The sequence below is a fragment of the Diabrotica virgifera genome, chromosome 6 (genome assembly GCF_917563875.1).
Source record: "Diabrotica virgifera virgifera chromosome 6, PGI_DIABVI_V3a".
NCBI classification, from domain to species: domain Eukaryota; kingdom Metazoa; phylum Arthropoda; class Insecta; order Coleoptera; family Chrysomelidae; genus Diabrotica; species Diabrotica virgifera.
Window position 1 is genome coordinate 24,922,911 of NC_065448.1, and position 15,893 is coordinate 24,938,803.

At 33.6% G+C, this 15,893-nt stretch overlaps 1 protein-coding gene across 1 annotated transcript; it reads left to right on the top strand.

Annotated features, from left to right (window-relative positions):
• Window positions 1–5,085: 5,085 nt before the first annotated feature.
• On the top strand, window positions 5,086–14,712 carry LOC114326985 (uncharacterized). Its single transcript, XM_028275477.2, has 3 exons — window positions 5,086–5,352; window positions 10,772–11,007; window positions 14,004–14,712. Exons 1-3 carry the CDS (start codon window positions 5,316–5,318, stop codon window positions 14,478–14,480), a joined length of 750 nt encoding a protein of 249 aa, XP_028131278.1. The 5' UTR covers window positions 5,086–5,315; the 3' UTR covers window positions 14,481–14,712.
• The last annotated feature ends 1,181 nt before the right edge of the window (window positions 14,713–15,893 follow it).

Consider the following 15,893-nt stretch of genomic DNA (forward strand, 5'->3'; position numbering starts at 1 on the left):
CTTTCCGTTGATCCAATGATTTAGCGAGTCGTCAAAGAAATTGTATACTAGGCTAAATTTGACTACTTCTTAGCTGAGCATTTACAACAGGATGCGAATAAATGAAAGGATTCTATTTGTCTCACCAAATTTGCAATGAGTTCTAGGGATCCATCAAACCTATTTTTTCCAGTTACGCAATAACAGAGACGAAAAATTAGCAATTAAAAATGAAGCCAAGACATTGCAGAATAAAATGGATACCTTTGAGACAGCTCCATTGACAGTGATTTGGACAAAAACTTTGGAAAGAGTTAATGCAACAAGCAAAACGTGAACGTGATGAAACTGTGGACTTGTGTCAATTGGAGTAGAATTAATGACACCAATTTTGAGATTTGTTGGAGACGTAAGAAATATGTTAAGCAAAATTTAATAGAAGCCAAAAATATTTTTTACGAAAACGACGATATCTTAAACATATTATATACAACTGACCTTCAAAGAACAAAGAAGGGAAAAACATTTTTCGATGAAGCAGGTGAAAGTGAAACAATTAAAGGGGCAAGAAAGATTCGGAATTGAAGTATTTAATGTTATAGGCCACAATATTACCTACTCAAGATCTTTTAAAGTGAATTGAATACTACAAGGATGTAAGGGGCCGTCCATTAATCACGTGAGGCTCGAAAGGGGGGAGGGGGTCTATAAAAAATCACGAAATGTCTCAATCCACGTGATATACGTGGTCTTAAACCTCAAAATGTATCACCAAGGGGGAGGGGGGGCTAAAAAATGCTAAAAAAAAACCTCACGTGATTAATGGACGGCCCCTAACATCAGCTTTTAGATGTTCTTTTACGCTAGATAAAGAAGCAGCCAAGACGTCAATTAATACTTCTTTACGTGTGAAATATAAAAAAGATGTTGATGAAACCAAAGAGAACTTGCATAATGAAATTACTCATTCTATAACATTATGCCAAAAGTTAAATAAACATTTATAAAATTTAGTGTCGTCCAGGATGTAAAGATTGTAAAGGCAACAATTCCCAATATGTTACCTTTACTGCAAGTTTATTTCACGATGCCAACTTCTAATGCGTAAGGCAAGCGGTCTTTTACGGCTTTAAAAAGAATAAAAATATATTTAACGCCAAATTAGGGTCAAGAAAATCTAGACTCATGTCACTATTGTATTATAGAAAATGAAGCCCTGGAGCAACTGAATTGTAATAAAACTGGAGCAACATAAGTAGGTATGTATTTTTTATAATATATTTTTTTGTTCGTCATGTGTTGTTTTGTGTAAATTTCTGTTTTTTTTTATTTTTAAATGTATTTTTTGGAATATTTTTTACGTTTGCTATTCTTCTTGTTTGGTTTAAAAAAGTATGGATTTTACAATAAATACAAGTGTTTTCTTGTTAAAAAACTGACAACGAATAGCAATTAAGGGGGCCCCTAAATATTCAGCTCCCAGGGCCCGAAGTTAGGTTAAACCGGCACTGGTAGATGCTGATGATTGTCCTAGGTGACTGTCGTTGGACTGAGAGAGGGCGGCAGTACAAGTGGATGCTGATGATAGGCCTAGGTGCCTATCATTATTTGACTAAGAAGGAGCGGCAAAAACGTGGATACTAATGATTGTCCTAGGTGACTGTCGACTGTCGTTGGACTGAGAGGGGACGCCATCAGACGTAGATGCTGGTGATAGTTCTAGGTGACTGTCGTTGGACTGAGAGGGGGCGGTAACAGACGTGGGTTCAGTGATAGACTTAGGTAACTGTCGACTAGGAGGGAGCTGCACTAGACGTGGATGCAGATGATAGGTCTAGGTCTGTGTGAATGTTGTCAGACTCAAAGGGAACGGTAGCAGCTGTATGTTCTTTAGGTTGAGTTGGTCAATATTGTCAGAATCAGTGTGCAGAAGCAATGTCTCTCGTGTTATAGGCAAAAATGTGGCCACAAAAAGCAAAAATTTATATTTTTTTCAGATTTTGTTAAAAAAATGAAGCACAAGATTTGCGTCTGGCGTATATTGTGATTAGCTCCGGGAGTTGATGAAATACCAGCAGAACTGTATAAGGTAGGTGGCGACCACCTAGCAAGTCACATCCACGCGCTCATCAAAGACATATGGCAAGAAGAGAAAATACCCGACGACTGGAAGAAAAGTATAGTATGCCCGATCTATAAAAAGGAGACAAACTCCAATGCAAAAACTAGCGTGGAATCTCTTTACTATGTACAGCATATAAAGTCCTCACGTATATTATAAACCAGCGGTTCCAACCACTAGCAGAAAATATTATTGGAGAGTATCAGACGGGCTTTCGACGGGGAAGATCGACACTGGATCAAATATTTACAGTCAAACAGATCTTGAGCAAATCATGGGAACACGATATTGATGTTCACAACGTGTTTGTAGACTTCAAACAGGCATACGACTCAGTCAAAAGGAACAAACTATACTATATATTGGCTGAATTGGCAATACCACACAAGCTAATAAGACTCATTAAAGCCACAATGGATGGAACTCAGGCATGTGCACGAATACAAAACCACCGGACATACTTTTTCAAAATTTCGCAGGGACTAAAGCAGGGAGATGGGCTGGCACCAACATTGTTTAATCTGGCACTGGAGTATGCGGTTAGGCAAATGCAAACTGGACGAGGAAACCTACTGACCAACTGAACGGTTCAATTGGCCGCTTATGCAGATGATATTAATTATTAATATCATGAGTAAAACATCAACAGGAGCACAGGAGACATACGCAGAGTTAAAAACACAAACAAAAATGCTAGGTCTCGAAATTAACACAGAAAAACAAAAATAATGACTCAGACGAGAAGAAATATAGTCCCACAAAACATTATACATGAAGATGACATTGAAACGGTTGGAAAGTTTACATACCTGGGAGTAGAAATATATGCCGACGGATCAGAAGATGGAGAAATACGAAAGAGAATAAAGCAGGCAAACAGAGCCTATTTTGCCCTCTCCCATATATTTAGGTCTAAAAGTATCCACCGAAATACAAAGATAAGAATCTATAAAACCTTAATTCGTCTAATAACATGTTATGGCAGTGAATCCTGGGTCCTGAAAGAAACATCCAAAAACAAACCCGACACATTTGAAAGGAAAGTACTGAGGAGAATACTAGGACCTGTGAGGGAAAACGGAATCTTCAGAAGTCGATAAAACAACGAACTTTATCAACTTTATAAGAGTATACTTAAGGAGTATAACTCCATGGAGGAGTACCGTTGAAGAAGACCACAAAAGTATGAAGAAAACCTGGGGAGAAATAGCAACCATGGCCAGAAATAGAGGAGAATGGAGAAGCTTCGTGGATGCCCTATGATCCTTCACGGAGTAACAGGATTGGATATATATATATATATATATAAATATTAAGAATATTGAATACATATGTGTATATATGTATTTTATTTCAATTTAGGCATATAATATACCTAGAAGCACCTAAATTATTTAATTTTGAAGTTTGAACTCTTGACAAAAACGCATCCATAGGAAAAGTACAGTGTACAACAAGAGAGAAAATGACATATTTCTCTCTCGCTTGATTTGCGGCACTCGCCTCGTGCCTCGGCTCGTGCCAACAAACTTCTGCGCTCGTGAGAAATATGTCTTTTTTCTCTCTTGTTGTACAATATATTATTTTTAGATAAGTTGGGTCACTGTGAGCAAAAAAAGTCTCTTGTCATTTTTCTCTAAAATTTATTGTTGTCGAGTTATATGCGATTAAAAATTTGAAAAATGCGAAAATGGCTATTATCAAAGCTTAATAACTCGATTAAAAATTAATATTATGAAATTCAAAACGTGACCAAATCTAGTTGCAAACCCCTTCTTCAAGGTCCTGAAGAGATTTTTGTCATTATTTTATAACAAAGCTGCTATTTTTAATTATTAACAATTAGCGCTATAGTCCAACTGTATCGTCACCCCCGCCTAGCGAAATTATTCCGATTCGATTTTTTTGCACAAACTTACTCAAAAAGTGGTCCTTATAACATATCCACAGGATTCCGGGCGGTGTCGTGGTTGAAAAATTGTTTAAACTACTTTTTTTAGACAAATTCAAAAAAATAATTTTTTCATTGCGAACGATTTTTTTTAGATAATTTGGGTGATTCTGAGCAAAAAAGGTCTCTTGTGATTTTTCTCTAAAATTGATTGTTGTCGAGTTATATGGCCATTTTCGCATTTTTCAAATTTTAAATCGCGTATAACTTGACAACAATCAATTTTAGAGAAAAATCACAAGAGACCTTTTTTGCTCAGAATGTCTCAAATTATGTAAAAACAATTTGTTTGAAGTGAAAAAAATATTTTTGTGAATTTGTTTTAAAAAATTGTTTAAACAATTTTTCGACCACAGCACCGCCCGGCACCCTGTGGGTATGTTATAAGGACCTCTTTTTGAGTAAGTTTGTGTAAAAAAATTGAATCGAAATAATTTCACTAACGGGGGCGACGATACATCCTGGACTATAGCGCTAATTGTTAATAATTAACAATAACAGCTTTATAATAAATTATTGACAAAAATCTATTCAGGACCTTAAAGAAGGGGTTTGAAACTTGATTTGGTCACTTTTTGAATTCCATAATAATATTTTTTAATCGAGTTAGAGATTTTTGTCATTATTTTATAACAAAGCTGCTATTTTTAATTCTTGAAAATGGTCATTTTCGCATTTTTCAAATTTTTAATCGCATATAACTCAACAACAATCAATTTTAGAAAAAAATGAGAAGATACCTTTTTTGCTCAGAATGAACCAATTTATCTAAAATAAATTGTTTGAAATAAAAAAATTATTTTTGTGAATTTGTTTAAAAAAAATTGTTTAAACAATTTTTCGACCACGGCACCGACCGGCACCCTGTGGATATGTTATAAGGACCTCCTTTTGAGTAAGTTTGTGCAAAAAAATCGAATCGGAATAATTTCGCTAGCGGGGGCGACGATACTGCCCGGTCTAAAACAGATCCCGCCTATTAGGGTATTAAAATATCCGATATTAAAATAATTTCCCAAGTGCACAAAAAAATACTTATCTCTAAACATTATCAGTAACCGCTGATAAGAAACCACAAACACGGTAATTCTGCAAATTCGCAAATATTTTATGTATATAAAGACTGTCTAGTGGTAATACAAACCAGTACAAACCTTCAGAACTTTCAACTCTTTCCTGACCTTCACCGGTAGATACTGAATATTGACCTATTTCAAATTTTCTGTTTATAACTTAACTGTTATTTACTAAATAAAAAAAAATATGGTGCAGAAAAAAGTCTGGGCAGCGAGCAACGACGGTGAGTCACATCATTTATTTTTATTTCTTCTTCTTTCTTCACTTTTGTCGTGCATACTAGTGCATTTTCCAGCACATTTCTTAGTACTATTGCATTTGGTCTTGCTCATGGCAATATACAATACTGTTTATAGTTTATATGAAATTAATGAATTGAATTTAATGGTATTGGCGAAGTTCACTAAAACACTGATAGCACAATAAAGCAGTTTAAACTTTTCTTTCTCTAGGGTTACATCGGAGAATTACGCAGTCTAAAAGGTTGCTTAGGGTTATAAGAACCGGGAAGAGTTATAATATAACTTTGGGTTATTTATTTTTATTTAAAATGTTTTTTTTTTGATGGATGAATGATAATTTTATTTATTTACTTAAGGGGTCATATATAGGTTAGGCTTCTCGGCTTCAAAAAATCGATTTTATTTTTTTTGGTTATTTTAAAAGGTACATCTCTTAGAAACATTTTAAGACCAGAAAGAGTTCAATATTCAAATTATTGACGAAGTTACAGCTGCTTTAAACGGAACTAGTCGGGTCGCTCCGCGGGTCTTGCAAAACTTTAAACACGTTTTTCTCGAAATAGCATTTTTCATAACGGTGGGCATGATAACTGCTTAACCGTTCGTCCGATTAACTTCATTTTTTGGCACACATATTCTAAATTAGATTCACTATCGTGCGACGAGAGATTTTTTGATTAAATTTAACCATTTTCGAATAGCAATAAAAAAACAGACAATTTTTTTGGTGAAAATTACGACTTTTTTTTTTAAATTTCGACCATTTCCGTAATTAATTTTTTTTTCTTAAATTCCTCTCGTCACACGAGAACTATGACTCTAAAATATGATAACAAATAAACAATTTTTGTTTCAAATAAATATTACGAGCTGAATCATGCCGACCATTTGACCTGAAAAAAAAAACACGTTCTAAGCCACTGGACGCGGCCGCCATGTTTTTAATTATTTTTTTAACTTTTAACATATGTTTTATGCTCCTTAAGAGTCCACCTTTAAAATTAAAAAAAAAATGAAATCAATTAGCCCAATAGTTTTCGTACAATTTATCATTACATTTAGACTACTTTTTAAGCTCGAGAAACGTATATGACCCCTTAATATTTTCTTCTTCTATTTAAAGTGCCCTATTCTCAATGGAGGTTGGCTACTACAATTGCAAACATTTCTCTGTATTCAGCTGTTCTTATTAGCTTTTCAAAATTTAGAAATGTCCATTGCCATTGTCGGCTGTTTCTTAGCCACGACAGTATTTTCCTTCTAGTCCTCTTTTTCCCTAGATCTTTCCTTTCACTATTCGTTGAGCATGTTGGTACTTATTGTTTCTCAGTATGTGGTCTAGGTATGATGTTTTTCTAACCTTCACTGTGTTGAAAAGTTTTCGTTCCTTGCTTAGCTATGCAGCACTTTTGCAGAAATTTTGAGGATTCTTGGGTAGATCCACATTTCAAGAGCATCCAATTTATTTACAGTTGATGTTTTAGGGGTCCACGTCTCAACTTCATAGAGAAGAGTCGACCAGATGTAGCATTTTTAATTTTTTCGAAAGTTTTTTTTGGCCCTGATTTTCCATCTTATTTCTAGATCAGGATTTAGGCCTATCGATCCAACATCCCAGGTATTTACTTAAATTTATTGACCTGTTCTAAAATGTGCCCGTTTATTGTGCAAAGTTGAGGTATATTTTGGTTAGTAAACCTTAGTCTCAGTTAAAAATCGAACTCTGAACACATCAGTACCTTCCTGAATTTTACGAAAGCTTGTCGAGCTTGATCAATGCGACATTTTACTTCCCTCTCTGATGCCCAGTCTTCAAAAAACTACGTTCCCAGGTATTTAAATTTGCTCACTCTTTTAATGGACTTGATATTCAGTGTTATTATGGAGTTTCCAACCAATTTTCAGTTGGCATCCAAGTTTCTGGAGATTATCATGAATTTGGTCTTTTTGGTATTAATCTCTAACCCCATTATCTTACTGTATTCTCCGATTATAGTGTCAAGTTGTTGAAGATGGACTATGTTGTCACACATTAAGACACCATCATCAGCATATCGTATGTTGTTGATTAATACTCCATTCACTTTGATTCCCATCTCTGCATCTTCCAAAGACTCTTGAAACTTGAAATATGGTTTCCGAATAAGTATTAAATAATATATGGGAAAGCACACACCCCTGTCGAATACCCCTTCTTATATGTATGGGTTTGTAAGTATATAGAATTTTCTATTTTTAATTGTGCCGTTCGATATTAGTACAAGTTTTCAATGCATCGTATGTCTTTTGATCTATATAGTTTCTTGAGAATCTGCATTAACTTGTGGTGCAGCACCTGTGTTGCTACGATTGTTTCTCTTGTTCCTAAACCTTGCCTAAATCCGAAATTAGAATCACTGATGCCCCATCCACATTTTCTGTATAATCTTTGATTTATAATCAACTATTTTTAATGGGAAATAAGCCACAATTTTACCAAAAAATGATTTTATTAACGTTTAGAAGCCCAAATTGGGTTTCGTTGTCAAATACAAAATACTACTAAAATAAACAAAAATGTTGTTGCTAAGTAAAAAAAATTCTTCTAATAATTTATTTAATCTGACTCATTTATATTGGCAATTCAGACGTATATTATACATTTTAAAGTAGAAGACTTTAAAATGATATCGCCAATATTTATGAGTTGCGTTCCTGGACTTACGACTTTACTAAAACTTTACTAAAAGATAGTTCATTCGATTACATGAAATCAATCCCAACTCAAGAATATCCGTCACAAAAAATCATAGCATGTGATCTGTCTTGAAAAAGACAACCAAATGCAACGATGACAGTAAAATTCTCGCGTTAGAGATTCCATAGTAAATCACGAGGGAAAACCAGGAAAAAACCTCGTAATACTATCCCGACATCGTAAGTATTTGGTCTTACATTTAATTTACTTTCAAAAAACTAATACCAAATTCTGACTTTAATATGTTTAAATTATAAATAATATTAATGTTATAGTCAAAGCTCGAATTTCAGGCACTCCTAGGTTTGACTAGGCAATCCTCAGGTTTGACTGACGGTCTTAGTCAAAGCCCGAAATAAATTACAGTTTCGGCCTTTGACTAGTCAAACCTAGGAGAGACAACGTTGGTCAGGCAAAGGCCGAAATTTAATTTTTTGAAATCGGGGTTTGACTAGTCAAACCCCGATCAGCTATTAAAATGTCCTAATTTGTTATATTAGGTTTAATAGAATGTCATTTTTAATTGTAATGCTTTATATTTTTATATTGTCGTAATTAAAATAAAAAAAAATTAGTGTTTATTCTCGCATGTTGAGGCATTATGGTATTTAGAGTTGCACAATACGTTAGACCTTTTACACTTACATGGTTTTGAAGAGTACTTCTTATTACAGTGGTATTTTATAAATCCTTGTCCTACAAATTTAGAATCTTTTGTACTAATTTCTCTTAGAGACAGCTTAACGTCTGGAACATCTTCGAAATTAGGAAAATTCTCTTTGCATTCTCTTTGCATTTGATTTCTTGAAAAAAGTGTGTTTATTGTTCCGTATTTCGTACCAACTTTATATAAACCGTCAGTTATTGTTTTATCTTATATGATACCCAAAATATTTCGAGCATCTCCTTGGCACGCGTTCGGAGCATGCGTTGTGCACAGACAGAAAAGATTAAAATAAATAAAGGAAATGCGACTGAAGGTCTTCATGCCCAGTCTAATGCTATGGAATAATTAAGTGAAAAAAAATGCCCTCCAATTTCGATCGGAAAAACTGTAACAATACCTATCCCCAGCTTTGATAGAGCCAAAGAGGATGCTCGATATATTTTGAGTAGCATACAAGATAAAACAATTGACGGTTTATATATAGTTGGTACGAAATACGGAACAATAAACACACTTTTTTCAAGAAATCAAATAAGATAATTCAAAGAGAAATTTCCTAATTTCGAAGATGTTCCAGACGTTAAGCTGTCTCTGTCTCTAAGAGAAATTAGTACAAAAGATTCTAAATTTGGAGGACAAGGATTTATAAAATACTACTGCAATAAGAAATGCTCTTTCAAATTACGTAAGCGTAAAAGGTCTAACGTATTGTGCAACTCTAAATGCCATATGCGTCAACATGTGAGAATAAACACTATTTTTTTTTATTTTAATTACGACAATATAAAAATAATAAACATTAAAATTACAAAATGACATTTTATTAAACCTAATCTAACAAATTACGACATTTTAATAGCTGATCGGGGTTTGACTAGTCAAACCCCGATTTCATAAAATTAAATTTCGACCTTTGCCTGACCATCTTAGTCTCTCCTAGGTTTGACTAGTCAAAGGCCGTTGTAGGCCAAATTGTAATTTACTTCGGGCTTTAACTAAGACCGTCAGTCAGACCTGAGGATTGCCTAGTCAAAACCTAGGAGTGCCTGAAATTCGGGCTTTGAATATAACATTAATATTACATAGATATACAATAAGTAATACTAAAATATAAAACTCGATAATATGTTATTGACTTACTAATCGTGGTATTTTCTTTCTATTGACTTCCTCTTTCAGTATGGGTAACCACATCCTACTGCATTCTACCGAGGAATTTGCGACACAATTGGTTTTATTTAGCATAATTAGTGCCGCTTCTTTGATTTTTCTCTTTTTACTATCTGATTCTTTCAGGACTATACTTGAATCTCTCCACTGAACTCTATGTTCATTATCCCATGCGTGTTGACATATTTGAGATCTATCAAATTATCTATTTTTAATATAAGACTGATGTTCACTTATTCTAACGTTTAATGGTCTTGATGTTTCACCTAAATAAAATTGTTCGCATTCACAAGGTATTTTATAAATGCAATTCTTTGTTCTTTCTTGTTCATTGTTAGGTTTAGTTTTAGATAGAATAGATCTCAATGTGTTTGTTGTTTTGAATGTTGTTGAAATGTTGAATTTATTTCCTATTGTTTTAAGTTTCCCGGATAGTTAGATTAAATAAATTATTAGAAGAATTTTTTTTACTTAGCTACAACATTTTTGTTTATTTTAGTAGTATTTTGTATTTTGACAACGAAACCCGATTTGGGCTTCAAAACGTTAATAAAAACATTTTTTGGTAAAATTGTGGCTTATTTCCCATTAAAAATAGTTGATTATAAAAAATGCCACAAGGAAATAGCTTCAGAACAACATTAATCTTTGATTTAGTATTTTTAAGAATATCTTTAAAGTGTGACTTATCAGGCTAATGAGTCTGTGATCCTCACACCTTTGTGCATTGACTTTCTTGTCGTATTTTTTTGGTCTACTCGAATTATGGCTTTCTTATTTCGGTATAAATTTATAATTATTCTTATAATTTTATTTAATTTAATAGGTGCAATCGAGTACATTTCGTTGACATCAGAATATCTCGAGGACGCCTTGGATGTCCTGCGGAAAAGCTTTTATCGATATGAAGCAGGATGTTTTGCTACAGGTTTGTCGGAAGACCTCGAAGCTATGGCTGAAATGGATAGCTACATGATTGAAGTGGCCAAAGGAGGGGTGTCCATAGTGGCAGTGGAGAAAGCAACTAATATTGTTTGTGGCGTTGCTTTCAACAAAATTCAGGTATAATATTATTTAACTATTTATTAATTACATCAAATATACTGCACTATTGTGTGGATTAAAGTAGCACAACTCACAATTTAAAATCAACATTTATTTATTAATTTATAGTAAAGGGAGGAAAGTATGCTAAATTTGCAGTTACTCGAGCGCTTTCGAGACCTATTGGGTTGTGAAGAGAAGGTCCTAAAATAAAAAAAAATTAAGTTTTCCGTTTTAGTGGGGACTTTCCATTTTTTAAATTTAATTTTCTATTTCCAACAATCGTTTTTCCGATTATAGCGCCATCTATCCATAATTCGAAAAAATGTCTCGAATAAAAGTTGCTTATTTTTACGTAAAGAATCCAAATCTGCAATAAAAATTTGGTGCTCCCATTTAATATTTTAAAGTAACCTCACACCCCACCTCCGTATGGGGTCGTGTTTGGTACCATTCAATAGATTTTTCAAAAATATTGATAAGTGTATTTTGCGGTTTTTCGATCTGATCTATTCGATCAGTGCTATTTAAATGCATTAATTTGTTTCGAATCCTAGGAAACCTAATAAATATTTTTGAAAAAATGCAGAATGAAAGATTACATTATTACTGAGGGCCGAAAGTCCCTTAGAATAAACAAAAAGTTTCTTTTGAATGAAATATTTGAAATTAAAAATCACACTAAATTTTCCCTTTTTTTTTCACCCCTGTAACTTTTTTAACCCGGCACCTGCCACGTGGGGTGCTACCAGCACCCCATAACACATTTTTATCAAATATTTGGTATTTCAAGTTTGGTAACCGAGCTGTGCGTCATAGTAGCTTTCTATAATATTATATAGCATAGATGTGTTAGTGTTTGAAGTGGTTATTTAGTGTCATTCTGAACTTATAGCTCTAAAGTCGAATTGGGGTGTCATCATCTGGCACTTTAAGTTTTAAATTTTTTTTGTATTTTTGAAAAACAGGTCAAATTTACATTTTTTATTGAAATAACTGATTTAAATTATTAATATAGACTCTACACTCACTAAATCTTATTTTTTTTTTAGATATTTTACTTGACTTCATTTATTATGGCTTGGTACTTGCTAATTTGCTTATAACACCTTTTTCATTTTATTTTTTAATTTTTATAACATATTAGTGGCTGATAAGTTAATAAAACATGTTTTTTTATATTCTTGTGTTACTCGACACATTATTTTATTTTTTAAATAAGTAGATCACAGAAAATTTTTAAGGGGTGCTGTGAGCACCCCACGTGGCAGTTGGCGCCTTGCAAAGCCACGTGGCAGGTGCCGGGTTAAATAAACATAGAAGTTTTCAGGAACTTTCGGCCCTCCGTAATAATGTAATCAAATACTGTAATACTGTAATACATACAACTGACTGTAATACATACAACCAAATACTATGAACTGTAATACATACAACTCTTAACATTTCCCATTACATTTGAGGAAGCAAAAAAATAGCGCCATCTAGGCGGTCTACGGTGATAACCAGAGCAATGTAACCTTACATTTATAAAATTGCTTTATTATTGTTTTTGTATAAAAGTGTTTTAACTATTTTTATTTTAATTTAATTTAGCAAAATTAGCTTGTTATTTAAAAATTTATAAAATTAAATTTGAATGTTTACGTCAAATTTTACGTTGTCACAACGTAGTTTCACAGTTGGATGTATTACAGTCAATAGTATTTGATGCAATCTTTCATTCTGAGTTTACATTTTTCAAAAATACTTATTAGTTTTCTAATTACAAAAAATTAAGGCATTTAAATTGCACTGGACCAAATTTTGCGACCACCCCCTTAACTTTTCTAACTTCTTGAGCGCGTTTTGGCGTTTTTACAGCTTTTTGATATAAGCTGGTCTTAGAAACCATATCTGGATTATATCCTCAATCAGTTTTGTATTTGTTACACAATATAATTTAAAAAGTGTATATTTTACAACAGCAAACAGATTTTCAATCGGAGTTAGATCCGGTGAGTTTTCTGGCCATTCAAGGCATGAAATGGTTTTGTCTTTAAAATAAATGACTTTGGACATGCGGCATGCAGCACTTCCACTCGTGCAGTGGAGCCACGAGTAATAAACCTTCTTTCTTCGGCTTTTTTTCATTATGAATTCGCCGTTTTTTTCCTCCACGACACTTTATTCTCCCAGACATCTTATCAGAGGTCTGTATCTACCATAGCATCTCCTATATAGGTTTTTCCCATCTTATAGCAGGTGTGTTGGGATACACGGCATCTCTTAGTAATCTTCTTATTAAAACAAATCCTTTTAATAATTTTAAATGTCTTTAGCAAAACAAACTACGTTTGTTTATAGTAAATACATTCGACCTACATTAGCAAATATCGGTGTAACAGTTTAGGTTTGACCAAGGTCGGTTTAAAATAACAATAATATTCATTATTTTTATATATTAGTAGACTCAGCGCTTTTAATCAAAATAATCTTACTTTCATTATATATCAAAACAATAACAAGAGAATATCGAGGTTTAGTTCTAATTCCATCGCGAACAGTAATTTAATTAATATTTGAGAACCCAAAGGGAAAACATCACAGCTACTGAGAACTAACGTACCACCAGCTATTTACCGTTAGTACTCTAACTTATAAAATAAATGCATCTACGGTGATACGAGTTATTTCATCAACCCTTATGGTAGGGGGTAACCAACCCCTAATTATCTAAGGTGGCTCAGAAGCCAGGAGCCACCATACAGGTCTTCCTCTCCGTCTTCTTCCGGGCAGGTCCCATTCCAATATTCTTTTCGGCCACTTGAGCTCTGGCATTCTTTGTACCTGCCCATACCACCACAAGGCTCTGTTCTCCAACTTTATTGGAATTGAGCATTCTACTTTCATTCTGTTCCATTTAATTTATATATGGAACTTATGCGCCATCCATTTTTTTTATTGTTATCCAAAGTCTTTTACAACTTTACAGTAATAAGTTCTTCTTAATAACAATTTCTTTTTCGTTATAGTTGGACCACGGACCAAGCGGCAAAAATTATTACAAGAACTACTTGAACATGTTTAAGACACGACCAACCAGAGAAATATTCCTATTCATGCAAAAATGTGACGAGCTGATGGATGTATTCACTCCATTTAATGTCAGTAGCGTCATGGAAATCATGTTTCTAGCCACCTCACCTGATTTTACGAAGAGGGGAATTGCCTTACAACTCTGCGAAGCATCAACTGAACTTGCAAAAGCACTGAAAATGAAGCAAAATGTAAAGCACTCGCTAGATGGAAGAGTTTTGCCATTAGAACCAACTCCTCAAGCAGTGTCTGCAATCTTTACGTCACCGTATTCGCAAAAGATTGGAAGGAAGCTGAACTGGACCATTATTGATAAGATCAGTTTCGACAAGTTCTACACTAGAGGTAAACCATTTTCCAGCGTTTTGGGAAATTATGTCAAGTATATTACGGTTGAGTGCAAGAAGATTTGAATCATTCGCAAGATTGTAGAATAGAAGATATTGAATCATTTTTTTCAAATTGGTAATGGAAGACCTCTTTTAAGTCGAAAATAGAAGAGTTCTATAACATTACTGATGATTTGATCAAGATACCATAAACAAGGAATGCAACATGGTCATCTTTGTTTACTCTATGTACTGTTAGGATAAAAAATGATACGATATGTTATTAATCAGAACAAAAATAAATGATTCTACTCTATACTTACTTTTTTATTATAATAAACATTTATTTCCCCATGACCATTGGTCGTCTGGGGGATTGACCAGAATATAAAACAACATTATTAATCGATTTAATAAAGAGGAAAAGACATTAATGGTTATAGGAACATAATATAAAGAGGAAACTAATGGTTATATTCCAACACAAGATTATGTCTATATCCCCATGAATTCCTTGCATATCAAAATAGTTCCTTCCAGCCCAAACCTCTCATAAGTTCTAACAATTCTTCCATTTTCAATCTACTTTTTCCGAACCACTTCATTCTTTATGCAAGTAGTACCGAGCATCGCACCATGAAATGCCTCATTGAACAAAGCACACATTATCTTATCATCAGCCCTACCAGGTCTCTCATTGAGATACAATACACCACATCTAATCTTAAATATCCAATTTACATAATTAGAATACTCATCACACATCACTCATATAACCCATGTCAACGCCGAGTCCAATTAAATCTCTATATTGATTGCAGACATTTGATTCAGTTGCTCTTTTCCAATGCTTTTTCCAGGGGTAAACCATTTATTTCCACCGTTTTGGGAAATTATGTCAAGTATATCACGGTTGCATGCAAGAAGATTTGAATCATTAGCAAGATTGTAGAACAGAAGATATTGAATCATTTTTTAAAATTGGTAATGGAAGAATTTCTTTATATCGAAAATGGTTGTGAGGATTTCTATAGCATTACTGATGATCATTTGATTAAGAAAACATAAACAAGGAATGCAACATGATTATCTTTGCTTACTCTATGTACCATTAGGATAAAAAATGATACTATATTTTATTAATCAGAACAATTAAATGATTCTAATCTATACTTAGTTTATTATTGTATTTGGTGGAAGAGGAACAGTAAATTAGGATGGCGATCTTACGATGATGATCTTATACCATCTAGAGTCTAGAGCGTAATAAGTCGTCGCTCCATCTCATCTGAGGCCTTCCTCTCCTTCTCTTATGTTCCCACACTACATCCTTACGAAGGAGAAAAGAGAGGAGAAGAGCTCTAGTCAGAGTCACTGATCTCTTATCAGATTGTAATGCCTAGAAACAAAATGCAGTAAACAATCCTTTAATTTTTCATAGCTATCTCAACTAATTGAACTCTACTGTTTAGATAAACTGAATGTAATTATCAATGA

What these genes read in the sequence shown, in the direction of transcription:
- LOC114326985 (XM_028275477.2), top strand. Translation starts at nt 5,316, where the DNA reads ATGGTGCAGAAAAAAGTCTGGGCAGCGAGCAACGACG. An exon ending in CTGGGCAGCGAGCAACGACG is followed by an intron (nt 5,353 to 10,771) that starts GTGAGTCACATC and finishes TTAATTTAATAG; the next exon opens with GTGCAATCGAGTACATTTCG. An exon ending in TTGCTTTCAACAAAATTCAG is followed by an intron (nt 11,008 to 14,003) that starts GTATAATATTAT and finishes TTTTCGTTATAG; the next exon opens with TTGGACCACGGACCAAGCGG.